Consider the following 14,420-nt stretch of genomic DNA (forward strand, 5'->3'; position numbering starts at 1 on the left):
CAGTGACTGATTTACTTTACAGGCCAGACTCCAAAATTTCCAAACCAGTGGCTTAACAAGGCAATATTAACTTAGAGACAGATTTTTTTTTCTCTTTCCTCCTTTTTGATTTCTCATGTGATTATTCTGTTGTGTGTAGACCTTGCATCTTCTGTGCAGGCTCCCATCTGTACTCTTCTGTGCATAGGGATATATCTTCCAACAGATAGTCACTCCTCATTATAACCTCAACTGGTATGATGACTGTTGCAAAACTAATTTAGTTCTAATACTTAAGTAATAAGTTTGATGTTTTCTCTAGAGTTCAGGTATAAAAATTTATAAATCAGTGACTCAGCAAAGTTAAGGATGGGTCATTGAATCCTCTTTTCTCCTTTGGTGTGACAGTGAGTTGCTGGGAACATCGTCACCCATCACTACAGTGGGCAAAGTGCTGACACTTTCTCTGTAACCATAGATCCAGAGCAGGACTGGCTTTTGAGAAGCGACAGGGACATTGGAGTGATATGCATGAAACACCTAACATTGGGGGGAATGAGAAGAATTCTAGATTAAGATCACTTCCACAATGTGCTGAAGTCATTAATTTTGCATAGAAGCAAAGGCTGTGAAGATAGTAGATTTTTAGTAGATGTATGGATATCTGATTGGAATGTCTCTATATCTGAATGCATATGTACAAAATACATAGAGCTCAGCCTCAATCCCCTGGTTACTGATCCTTTTCCAGTGGATTCCAATCTTGGCTTTTAAGAAGCTCTATAACTTTTCTGTCATCCCCAGGAGGTACACCCAATCCTAGAAGCTGCCTACCTGATGGTTAGTCCTATCCACTGTGTTGGCCGTGGACGGGAGGTCTCTGGTGTTCTGACGTATTCTAGTGGAGTTTTGCTGCTCAATGGTGGAGGAAGTTGGGATGCAGAACTCTCTGAAGCATCGTTTGAAGTTTTCATCCAGAAATGCATAAAGGACCGGGTTCAGGCAGCTGTTTGTGTAACCGAGAGCAATGCAGAAGTGCCATGAAACAGTCTGGAAAGTAGTTTCTGGGATTGTGATCAAGGCTTTGACGATGACGTAAATGTGAATGGGGGTCCAGCAGACGATGAACACAGCCACAACCACCAGCACCATCCTGGTGATTCTTCGCAGGTTCCGATCCTTTTCTTTGGAGCCAGAGAGCATGCGGACGCTCTTGAGGCGTAAGATCATCAGTCCGTAACACACCGTAATGACGAGGACAGGCATGATGAAAGCAAAGATGAAAACACAGATTTTCAGCAGGTTCTCCCAGTACCAGGTTGGGTGAGAAAACGTTAGTGTACAATCTATGGAACCTAGAAGAGAAGAATGATAAGGAAGAACTAGCAGCAACTTTTAATGATGTCATGAGGTGTTACGATTGCCATTTTGCTCTCTAATTTGTCACCTTGACCTGGGTTAACCTCTGGCTATTACTACACAAGCCAGAAAAGGAAGATTTAAAGAAACCATGGAAGAAACTCAGTTCTCTCTTGATTTTCAGGAGAGTTATTTTTTCCAGATACGTCATTTAGGTTCTCCACTTTGATGACGTTAAGCTTTCATTCAGTCAACAGTTATGAATCTCTCACCGTGAGCTAGATCCTCTATGGGGTCTAGGCTGATATAAAAATATAATCACTGTCAAGATTCTATAGGGGTTTCCAGGTAATGGATGTCTTCACTTCATTTTCTGGGTTTTTTATTTTGGCCACCCGTGTGGCTTGCGAGGTCTTAGTTCCCCAACCCGGCCACCACCGCAGTGGAAGTGCTGAGTCCTAACCACTGGACCAGCAGGGGATTCCCTCAACTCTACTTTTTGATGGGTGATTTATCATTCTGAAGTCTAAAAAGATAAATTTGTCATGTAGGCAGCCACTCGAGATTTTAAAACAAGCCTCCACTTAATGTTCTTTGGGTTTAAGCTCTAATTACTCTTGAAAGAGCTGTGTTCTTATTTTCCTGTCATTTTGATGAAGTAAGTGCAGAGAAATCAGGAACCGATAGATTATGGTTTATCTTCTCTTTCAAATGTTTACTGGACTTAAAATTGTAGGGGAAAATTCCTAGTTCAAAATATTCAAAACTATTTTGCTAAAAAGAATCATTAAAATTACTGTTTGTCTACAGCATGGGACCACTCCATAATTTCTACTTGGCTTATGACTTCACTAACATATCTAACTATATTCTCTCTATCCCTCAGGCCTGCAGCCATACTCACCTTGCCGGTACTTTGTTGTTGCCATGAACATCACAGGCAGACCAATGGCTGAAGAGAGGATCCAGTTGCAGATGTTGACGATCTTGGCATTGCGGGGAGTGCGGAAATCCAGGGCCTTGACGGGATGGCAGACTGCGATGTAGCGATCAATGCTCATGGTGCAGAGGGTGAATATGCTGGTGAACATATTATAGTAATCTATGGAGATCACAATCTTGCAGAGGATGGTTCCAAATGGCCATGTTCCCATTAGGTAATTGACACTCTGGAAGGGCAGGGTACTGGTTGCTAGGGCGTCTGCCAGAGCAAGGTTGAAAATATAGATGTTGGTGGCAGTCTTCATTTTGGTGTATCTAAGAGATGAAGGAAGAGCAGTGGCACCGCCAGAAAAAAATAAAACCATCAGGGTGAAATGTAGTTAAGCTTTCAATTAAAAAGCAAAAACTAAAAAACAGAACAAAACAAACCCCCCCAAAACCAAAGCAAAAACAATTGCAAGGATTAGTGGGAAGCATTTGAGATTAGATACAGAGGAACTCTTTCACAGTGCTAGATTGGCCATTTATAACCATGTGCCTATGGGCTATATATATACCTTCTCTAACTATCAGTTTCATTATCTGTAAAAAAGTTATAATAAGAGCTGCCATACTGATTTATTGGTTTATTTGCTTTTTTAAAAAATGTGCCGGACACTGTGATAGGTATAATAGACACAGGGAGGGCTCAGTCAAGTATCCAGACATGGGGTAATAATACATTTTAATTCTAAATATATGAGAAAAATTTCAGCTATCTAGTTAAAATTATGGAACAATGTAATCGTGCAAGAGTGTATGTATATGTAGGTGTATACACATACACATGAACCCACACACAAATATACAGGCTACTATGGAGTCATAGAGATGAGGCAAAGGGAATAGTAGGGGTATCATAAGGAAAGAAGGAATGCATCTTGAGAGTGTACATGCGCGAGTTTAATCTTACAGTTGGTAGGAGTAGGTCATTCAAGACAGAGAGAAAGCTCGAGCAAAGGCATAGAGGTGAAATGGCATGATGGGTATGTTTGGCACTGAAAGAGTAAAAATGCCAGCAGGAATGACAATGAATCTGATAGGGGAGGAATATAGAGGCCAGTTCATAGAGGGACTTGTATACCATGGTAAGAAGATTAGACTTTATCCACTTTGTGATGGGGAAGCTAAGGCTGTTTGTCTTGTTTTTATTATTTAATAACTTTATGGAGGCATATAATAAAAGTATACAATTTGATGTTTTGCTATATGTACACACTTTCGAACCCATCACCATAACCAAGAGCAGGGACTGGCTTGCACACTCAATTAGACTGCACCTGATTTTGTAAACAGTTCTATTGGTACACACTCACACTCATTTAATTCTTCTTATCTATAACTGTTTTGATGATGCAATGGCAGAGTTGAGTAAGAGACTATATGGTTTGCAAAGCCTAAAATATTTACTATCTGGCCCTTTACAGCAAAAAATGCCAACTCTTGATCAAGATGATGAACATGTCAATCACTCCCCCCTCAATGCTTCCTTGTGCAGCTCTCTAATCCTTCCATCTTGCCCCTCCCTGCCTTGACCCCCACTCCCACTGTTCTATAGGCAATTACTGATCTTGATCTCCTTTCTGTCATTATAGATTAGTTTTCATTTTCTAGACTTTTTATGTAAATAGAATCACCCAATATGTACTCTTTTTTTGTCTAGCTTCTTTCACTCAGCACAATTATTTTGAAATTTATTCACATTGTTGCACTCATCAATGATTCATTCTTTTTTATTGTCCAGTGGTATTCCATTGTATGGATATGCCATAACTTGTCTATCCACTCACCTATTAATGGGAATTGGGTGGCATCCACTCTTTAGATATTACTAATTAGCTGTTATGAACAGTTTTGTACAAGTATTTGCATGGACTTATGTTTTTCTGTCTCTGGGATAAGTATTTAGGAGTGTTATGTGTCCTCAAAGCCGCAGAAATTAGAACTACCAAGTAGAAGACAAACAGGTACGGCGAGACACTAATGAATTATATCTGATGGTAGAAGAATAGCTAGCAAATATATTGTCAAATTGTCAAATATATTTGACACTCCACGTCTATCTGCTCTGCTGTTGGTAACAGGACCTCAGTTTCACTCTAAGGAGCCACTCATTTCCCATTCTCAGTCCATGTACTTTGCGATGGGCTCCATTGCTAGTTCAAGGCATGAAGATTTAAAGTGAATGCCCAGCAATGGTCTCATGTTTCAACTAGAGCCGGTGAGATTTTGGGGGGACTTCTGGGGAAAGAGTATATTAGTTTTAAATAATTAAACCTGAGAGGATGCAAGGTATGTAGTTGTTGGAAGAGCCTGTCTGAAAATGGATTTAACCCAGAGCATGTGGATCTGAGAGAGTGAGAGAGGAACCCATGCCTAAATCCTGCATGATGTAAAGGCACACGCGACACTTCCCAGCCAGCAGACCTTACATTTCACATCTTATCTTTAGCAGAATGTTTTATGTCAAATAATCAGGTTCTTTACTGTCAGTTTATGACTCATCATACTTTTAACATTTTCTTCAGGTTCATCTTAGCACCAGGTACTTACGGATGTATGATTGTTTCATTAAAAAAAAAATCCTTTCCTCCCCCAGAATGAGATGTTTGTGAAGCAAAATTAGGTTAGGTTTCCACATCACAAAAGGAAAAGTGAATATTTATCTATAAAAGCTATGTCAATTGGCATTTTACAGGAATAATGCTGTTTTTCTCCATTTATCCAAAGAGCTTTCCTCTAAAGATAGCCAGTATTCATATCCCAATTACTTACCCTCTGAATCACAGCAACATATAAGAGAGGGTTCAGCAGTTTCCAAAATATGTGGAGGAGAATAATTATACAAGACTAAAGGTTTGGGAGTTCCACTTGCCTCTGGCATATCTCCAAAGCCTTCAATCTGAAGGGATAGTCTGACCAGAAAAGGGGTCATGCAGTCCAGCAAACATGGGCTTTTCATTCTGTTCTGTTCTGTTCTGATGTGGTGGCATGAACATTGCTCCAGGAAAGTTACAGGAACAATCAGAGTCACACTATAAGTTATAGGAATATACGAACCAGAGTTAGCAAGCATGCCGAAGAGGTGAGCCGGAGGGAGGATTACCTTTGGGTTCAGTTTACCTGGGTGGGTCTGAGTAGAACTCCTGGATGTCAACACACAATCCTTTTTCCATCTTTTGTACCTATGAGTTCTTACTGTGTCATGGATGAGTTTAGTGGCAAAGTGGGCAAAACAAACTGGGAGGGATAGGTGACACGTTCTCAGAGTGTCTCACCTGTACTACAGGACCTTTTTGACATTGACTGTTCCTGCTATGCTCACTGAATTAGATCTTTTCCTCTAGGCGGTGAGCCAAGCTATTTTTTCCTTTCTAGTTAGCCCACTGAAATTTTCCTAGTATGTATTTAAAAAAATTTGTTCTAAATGACTGAGTAGTTTATTTGCTATATGAATCCAAATGAATTACAATGCTGTCCAGAAAAAAAAACAGACCAAGGATGCTTGAAAAGAGGAAGAAAGTATTCCAGAATCCAGCTTGTCAGCTCTGTACCCCATCATGTGCTTCACATGGCTCTCTACCTATTTTAGGAGTTCACGATAGAACCAGCTGGGATGTACAGAAGATTTTCACCTCTTTTTGGGCTGATTTTCTGCCCTTTCATGTTTTACCAAATGGAGGTTTTTTTTTTTTTTCTAATATCAGTGAAGAAGAAAGATGTCTAACTCAGTAAGGATTCAATGAGCCCCTTTTATATGTTCAGCATTGTGCTTGGAAAGATACCTTTTTCACATCTGTCATGACTTTTATATCCACTTACCCTCACATAGAGAAATTCACATTTTTAATGGAGAAAAATCCTACTTAGAGTGTTGTCTTTAAATACTCATGATTAATTGGATAAATCCAATGAAATAAAGGCACTTGTCCTACATTTCAGGTTATAATTTAGATGAAGAAAATGGTCACATTAGTACCTACCTGAATCTCTCCTTTATTATCCATTCCATTCTGTTGTCTCAGGCAAACGTACATGTGTGTGTGTGTGTGTGTGTGTGTGTGTGTGTGTGTGTGTGTGTGAAAGAGAGAGAGAGAGAGAGGTTGAAAACAACCAAAGCCTATGATACATTCTCATTAGGTATAAACACAGAAAGAGACCATATATTAGTGTATTATTCTCTGTTATCTTCTCAACTAGCTTAGTGGAGGGAACAGGGGATTTCTCACTTTGCTATAAAATATTCTAAAACATTTTACTTACATTTATTTCAAAGTGGTTTCTGTGGTCAGTGACCAAATTTCCAATGAGTTTATACTAGCAAAAGGAGAAAGTAGTATTCTGAGACCTCTGAGCCCTGCAGACAGAAAAGTGATTATTGTTTACTAATTTGTCTCAGAAGAGAAGACAGAGAGAGGTTTACAGGAAATTAAACAGAGAGGCACCTTCTTCCAGAGGTCAATTACCTCTTTCTGTCTCTGTGCCACCGGAGTGTAACAACCGTCAGAGTCTTTTTCGTTGAGTGGTACTCTTTTTTTTCATCCATACTGCCTTTTTGTTGTTGTTGTTTTTCTCTATATTCCTACTTTCCTCCTACTCCATGTCCCATTAATGAAAATTCATGAAAAAAATAGCCTTCGGATGGAACAAGAACAAAAATCTGCTTTCTTCAAGCAGTGGATGAACTTTATAAATAGAAAATGCAAAACGAGTAACGGATCATATTTTTATTTTCGCATTTGGTGCTAGAAAAAATCAGAATAAAATGTGTGGCTCCTTTTAATAATTGCATAGAATTCTAATGGCACTAGAATCTAATATACTTCTATTGTACTGAATCCTGCGAACCTCATCATTTCATTCTCTTTTGGCTTCCAATTTGTCTATTTTCTTCTTTATTTTTCTTATTTTGTTGCATGCATTTTTGTAAGGCTCTTTAAATCCTCTTGTTAGAATTGGGAACTGGGGTGGAGGATGGGGAAAGAACAGGCCCACACATCAATGGAGAGGGAAGGAAATGAAAAGAGAGACTCTTCCATTATGGTCAAGAGACTTCGCTTGACCATTTTTTGCATTACACCTTTCGGAAGTGCTTGTTTTCTGCTTTATTTGATTTCTGAAAATTTTATATACTTCAGGATATTTATTTCATCAGAAGTTTATATGAAAAAAATAATGTTTTTTCCTTGATTCCTGTATTCTGTGATAAATAAAATTTACCTATTATAGAAACATATTACCATGCTAAATCCTCTGATGTACGTAATTATAATTTGGTGAAATATTCTTATCTGTGACTTTAGATTTTTGTTTCCTGAAATATAGATTTTTATCTCTTTAGACCAAATTGCTTCAAAAACAGCATCAGAATATCTGTCTCAGCCTTTTGCTTCTTAGATAACAATGTTTTATTTTTATTCTAAAGGCCTGGTTCTTAAAATTTAGAAATACTTTAGGGACTTCCCTGGTGATGCAGTGGTTAAGAATTTGCCTGCCAATGCAGGGGACACAGGTTTGATCCCTGGTCCGGGAAGGTCCCATATGCTTTGGAGCAACTAAGCCCGCAAGCCATAGCTACTGAGCCTGTGCACCACAACTACTGAACCCACGTGCTGCAACTACTGAAGCCCGCACGCCTATAGCCTGTGATCCGCAACAAGAGAAGCCAATGCAATGAGAAGCCCACGCACCGCAACAAAGAGTAGCCTCAGCTTGCTGCACTAGAGAAAGCCTGTGAGCAGCAATGAAGACCTAACACAGCCAAAAGAAAAAAAAGAAATACTTTAGCTTCCAAACTTGGGAGTTCTAAGAGAAAAGGAAATTCCTTTTATTTTAGGATCTGAAAGTTCTGAATGTAAAAGATAATCAAAGGTGCATTACCACTAACATCAAATAATAATATATCCCTAGGTATTTCTTTAATATTGAAGGAACAAAAGAGAAAACTTCAAAATATAATAAAACAATTCTACCAATGTCAATATTAGAAAATTGCTTTTTGAAGAAGCTCAAGTGTATGCTGTAGATTATAAATTTTTAGAGAGAGTAGACTATGAGTAGAATTATTATCTACTGCACTTAGTGCAACAAATTTAAGATTTCACCTATACTTTTTGTGATGATGTACGTATAATCACTCAATACAAGTATTATATGAAAGATAACATGAACAGAAAAGTTTAAAAGCTATAATTAGGGCTTCCCTGGTGGCGCAGTGGTTGACAGTCCGCCTGCCGATGCGGGGGACGCGGGTTCGTGCTCCGGTCCGGGAGGATCCCGCATGCCGCGGAGCGGCTAAGGCCCGTGAGCCATGGCCGCTGGGCCTGCGCGTCCGGAGCCTGTGCTCCGCAATGGGAGAGGCCACAGCAGTGAGAGGCCCGCGTACCGCAAAAAAAAAAAAAAAAAAAAAAAAAAGCTATAATTAACTTATCCATTCAAAACAGAATCCAGCACAAGATGCTCACCAGTAAATGGAATTGAATACAGGAAGAAGGGTTTGGATTATACTTATTTTTCTTTATGATAAGATGAAACCACCTTTTTTTTTTAGGGAATCCGTGGCTTTTGAAGTAAACAGGGAATATTCCTTTTTGCCTTGTCATTTTGTTGTCAAATTAAAAAGAACTTTGGTCATAGAAGGTCATGGAATGATGAGAAGTAAGATCTGAAAGGGGTTTTCAAGACCACACAGTTTGATCACCTTTTTTTATGGTGGAAGAAACTAAGCACAGAGAGACGTACAAATGTTTGAGACCTTTTCCCCCCACTTCCCTAAGCTTCATTTAAAACAGAAATGTACCTTCTGTGCTGTAACTGCATTGTGGGCCATGTGTATTTCTGGATGTTCATTGCTGATATACTCAACCCACTGTGTAGCTAAAGCAAGGTAACCATGCAAAGCGTCTTAATCTTCTTTTCAAAGATGCCCATGCTGGGAATATCTTGGGAATTTTGAGATATTTTCTCATTATATCGAATGTTGTAACAGAATCATATTTTTTAAAGGAGAATTGAGTTTGCTCCATTTCCTTTGCTTTACTCTTTCACAATCCATGATTTAAGCCTATCATTTCTATGTAGTTGACACACAACCTCTCTCTCAAATTCCATGACTACCTTTCCCACTCTCTTTGGGACATCTGTAATCTGCTACTGACTTCTCAAATGCAATACTTGTCAAAGTGTGCTTATTCTTTCTTACCCCCCAACAACAACACTACCATCACCATCAGCACAATCAATAATAGCAAAATAATCAATAACATCATTGAAGAAGATTAAATCAATAACATCATCAAATGGAGAGCTGAGATAACTAGGAAGACAAAAGTTAATTAAATTTTTAGAAATAGGGAGTAGAAGGGGAAGGGTGAAATACGACTCCCAAATTCTAGCATAGAAGAATGGACAGATGGCAATATCATTGTTTAACAGAGAAGGAAGAGAGGAAAAGCAGTTTTGGTGTTGATAGAAAGTTCAGTTTTGAGTGTACTGTGTTGTGGGACAAAAAGAAAATGACTATCAAGTAGCCAAATATATGTTTGCAGTTCAGCTGGAGCAATTTATTTATGTCATCAGCCTCTAGATGTTAATTCCAGTCAGGCAAGTGGATGAGATTGCCTTTTTGTATGTTGCAAAATGTGAAGAATGTTGAAGTCAGAGAAGAACAAAGTTCCATAAAGGGACAGAAAAGAAGAGAAGGAGAGAACAAGGGAGAGACAGAAGGTGTGAATATGTTATCCATGATGCATCAGAATGTGAATGGGAGAGAAATGAGTTGTAAAATGTCAGAGCTAGAAGCTCTTCTGTGGAAAACTCTTCTAATCAGCAGACATACATTTTTGTAAATGGGAGGTTTGATTTTTATCAATAACCAACAAAATAGTTATTTTCTATCATGACTATATTTGATTATACAATGTAAAACGCAATTATTCATAGACTATAACACTGATGGCAGTTGCGTGAAATAGAATTTATCAGAATTCTTGCTTTTGAAAACACAAGTCTGTAGCAGTACCACAGCCATGAGTATGTCTATATGTGAACTCACATATTTTATATATTCTAATAGATTAGATCACTTCTTACTTATATGATACATATTTCCCTATAAATCTTATAGCTCATATAAGAAATTTGATAGAAATTTCCCCAAATGTGATCATCTTAAAAATTTACATTACAATTCCAGTATAAATTTGTAGAATGGAAAGACATTTTTCTATAGTCCTAATAAAAATAAGTAAATTTTGATCAACTAGGATAGGGAAAAAATTAAATTATTTTCTACTTACCTATAAGAAATGATAATGCAAAATTGTTAAAAACCTTTAAAATATCTACCAATCTATGAATGACATGTAATATGTCATCATTTTAATTAACATTTTACTGATTACTCTAGAGGTTGAAAATAATTTTATGTATTCCTTGGTCAATTATACTGCCTCTTCTATTAATTTGTTTTTATTTTTTGCTCATTTTTTTCTTATTGACTTGTCAGAGATTAAAACGTATACTGTAACTGTAAATATTTATTCTCAGACTGCTACTGCTTAAAAATATTCACCATGTTTTGCTGTTCCTTAAAACTATCGAATTTTAACTTCCTTGATGGTGTGTGTATGTGTGTGTGTGCCCATTTTTCATTAAAGGCCTTTCTTATTATGAGGTTATTAAAATGTGACTGAAATTTCCTTTTAAAAATTTAAAATATAGATTTTTCAGAATATATTTTTAATTAAAAAATATGATGCATGCTTATTGTAAAAATAAATAATACAGGAAAGCACAAAGGAAATAGAAACCTGGAACTCTACCACCTGGAGATAGCCCTTGAGCCAACATCCTTCTAAACATCTTCTTATACATGAGACAAGTAACGTTCATTAATACTGGCTACTGACCTGGCATTGCACTAAGTAAATTTACAAAACTGAAGGGAGAGGTACTTCATCATCCCCATATTACAGATGAGCAAACTAAGCCTCAGAGATCTGCTACCTTACCCAAAGTTGTAAAGCCCATAAGTGACAGAACTGGTGTTACCTCAGATCTGTTCACTGCTGCATGCTGCCCCCCTCTAATGTATCAGAATGTCACAGAGGTAGGATTTGAGTCTTGTTACTCTTCCAAGCCCAGCATATAGAAGATGCTCAAAAATGCTAATTTTATTTGGTTATCTAAAAATATATTTAATCTTTTTTTAAAAAGTTAAAATTTTATTAGTTTTTTAATTTTAGAATTTTATTTATTTTTTTATACAGCAGGTTCTTATTAGTTATCCATTTTATACATATTAGTGTATACATGTCAATCCCAGTCTCCCAATTCATCACCCCCCCCACCCCTCCCACCACTTTCCCCCCTTGGTGCCCATACGTTTGTTCTCTACATCTGTGTCTCAATTTCTGCCATGCAAACTGGTTCATCTGTGCCATTTTTCTAGGTTCCACATATATGTGTTAATATATGATATTTGTTTTTCTTTTCTGACTTACTTCACTCTGTATGACAGTCTCTAGATCCATCCACATCTCTACAAATGACCCAACTTCGTTCCTTTTTATGGCTGAGTAATATTCCATTTGTCAGTCGATGGGCATTTAGTTTGCTTCCATGACCTGGCTATTGTAAATAGTGCTGCAATGAACGTTGGGCTGCATGTGTCTTTTTGAATTATGGTTTTCTCTGGGTATATGCCCAGTAGTGGGATTGCTGGGTCATATGGCAATTCTATTTTTCAGCTTTTTAAGGAACCTCCATACTGTTCATACTGTTAATCTGCATTCAAGAAACACCTGAACATAATTTCATCCTTGTGATGAAAAATGTCAGTTCCTCTTCTCCTATCTCATTCCTATTGCTTATGTGGTCATTTTCAGTATTTGTAACTGATTGTCTAATCTTTACTTCAATACCTCTAAATAACATGCTTCTAGAGTATGTTGAGGGAGTTACCTCTGAAATATCTACTTTGGCTTGACATTCACAATGGTTTGGCTCACTTTATTCCATCCGTCTTCTTCTTTACTCCAATGGTGTTGATGGAAAATTCTGGTTTTCTTCCTTTGCAATGAATTATCCCTTCTCTGTCTTGCAATTTTATCTCTTTTATGTTCTGGAATCTCATTAATATATGATGAGACTTTTTTTTTTAAAGATTGATTGTGCTTGTGACTCAGAGAGTCCCTCCAGTTTGAAGTCTCATCACTTTCTTTAGTTATGGGAAATGTGGGGCTATTATTTCTTCAAATAGTGCCTCTCTTCCATTCCCTCTGTTGTTTACTTCTAATGGATAGCTTTTCTCTGTCTACACTTCTGGTATCGCATTTGTTTTTTCATCCTTTCCATTTCTATCTCATTGACTACATTCTTCCAGCTCACGAACATACTCTTGATCTTCCCTCTTTTTGTGTTACCCATAGAATATTGAATGCCAAATATTGTGGTTGTTATCTTTAGAATTTCAAATTTGGTTTCTTATGTAAGAAACTTATATGTAGGCTATTGCTCTGAGTGTTCTACATTTGTTAAATAATTAGGTAAGTGTTATGATTATCTCCATTATACAGATGAGCAAACTAAGGCACAGACTGGTTAGATAATTTGCCCTAGGGACCCCTGACTGGCAATTGTTGGAGGCAGGGTTTGAGCTCACATTATTTGGGTCCTTAGCTGCTATGCTTTGCTTGTTAATAATCATCTCTTCTTTTTTTCAGACGGCTTCTCCTTGTTTCATGGAAACAATACTTTCTTTCACCTCTCTGAAGATATTAAATATAACTTGTTTTAAAGTCCTTATCTGATTACTTTTTAATTCTGTTTCCTCAAGTGTAAATTCTTCTGTTTGTTATGCACCCTCTCTCATCTCTTTCATGGTGTAGTCACTCATTAACAATATGATGACCATTGATTTTGAGTTGACCCTTAAAGTTAATATTCCTTGCTAGACTGTTCACTGACGGGACAGGGGTTGGAATCAGCTCCTGAGGCTTGTGTACCATACTGTTCTCAATAAGAATGGAGGATGGGGTGGGCTTGAGGTCGACATAGTACACAGGTGGCTACCTTCTAATCCTCCAGAGCATTGCTGGTCTCCAGGTTCAGCCTAGTATCTCTGCGCCAAGCACTGCACCAGTTTTCAAATGGACATTATTGCTTCTGTCTAGCTTGTAGACTGGAAAACACACAAGGGTCAACTCACATGGCCTCCACCATTGTGTACATCTACCCCATTATGGAACCCTCAGGGGGGCCTCCCCAACCTGAGGCTCACACTGTCTATTCTCTGTCCCAGGCATTCTTTTGGCATTTTACTTTATCTGAAGTGAAAGAATCTCCTTTCTTCTGAATTCATAATTCGAGAGTAAAGTCGTCAGTAACGTTATTATGATCTTAACATTATTGATCTTTCTGTTGCATCATTCACTCTTTTCAAAAGAAGGAATGACTTATCTAGTTTATGTTTAAGATAAAGACTTGGTTATGTACAGCTCTGCTCCTTTTCCTGTTGCTTTCTGAGATTCAGCTGCTCAAAGGAAATGCATGTTACATCCCACTACTCCAGCTTCCAAATTTTAAAGGAGCTGGTCCCCGTATGGAGAAGTTGCTGGTGGTCCAGGCCTGTGGGTTAGTGTATTTCATTCTGGGATTTAATTAAGAAGCCATTATTACTGTACAGCTATGTCACATCAGCAAAGTATTTATCAGTAATAAAACTGACATTTTTTTTCTCTGCTGATTCATTTTGCATTATCTCTCAGTTGGTTCAAACATCAGAAGAGAAAGTAGGAATGACATTGAATAAGACCATTTAGGGACTTCCCTGGTGACGCAGTGGTTAAGAATCCACCTGCCAATGCAGGGTACATGGGTTCGATTCCTGGTCGGGGAAGATCCCACATGCTGTGGAGCAACTAAGCCTGTGCACCACAACTACTGAGCCTGAGCTCTAGAGCCCGTGAGCCACAACTACTGAGCCCGTGTGCCACAACTACTGAAGCCCGTATGCCACAAACAAGAGAAGCCACCGCAATGAGAAGCACGCATGCTGCAACGAAGCCCCTCTCGCCGCAACTAGAGAAAGCCCGTGTGCA

The 14,420-nt window shown here is 38.1% G+C and overlaps 1 protein-coding gene across 3 annotated transcripts in view; it reads right to left on the minus strand.

Moving 5' to 3' along the window:
• Nucleotides 1–14,420, minus strand: part of OPRM1 (opioid receptor mu 1) — a 158,449-nt gene that overhangs the window by 123,466 nt on the left and 20,563 nt on the right. For all 3 annotated transcript variants that reach the window (XM_060029741.1, XM_060029742.1, XM_060029740.1), the window contains exons 2-3: nucleotides 2,243–2,595; nucleotides 814–1,334 (exon numbers count right to left, since the gene is read on the minus strand). In XM_060029741.1, the coding sequence (XP_059885724.1) occupies nucleotides 814–1,334; nucleotides 2,243–2,595 (874 nt within the window). The remainder of the gene's footprint in view (nucleotides 1–813; nucleotides 1,335–2,242; nucleotides 2,596–14,420) is intronic.

This window comes from Delphinus delphis, chromosome 14 (genome assembly GCF_949987515.2).
Source record: "Delphinus delphis chromosome 14, mDelDel1.2, whole genome shotgun sequence".
In the NCBI taxonomy this organism is placed as follows: domain Eukaryota; kingdom Metazoa; phylum Chordata; class Mammalia; order Artiodactyla; family Delphinidae; genus Delphinus; species Delphinus delphis.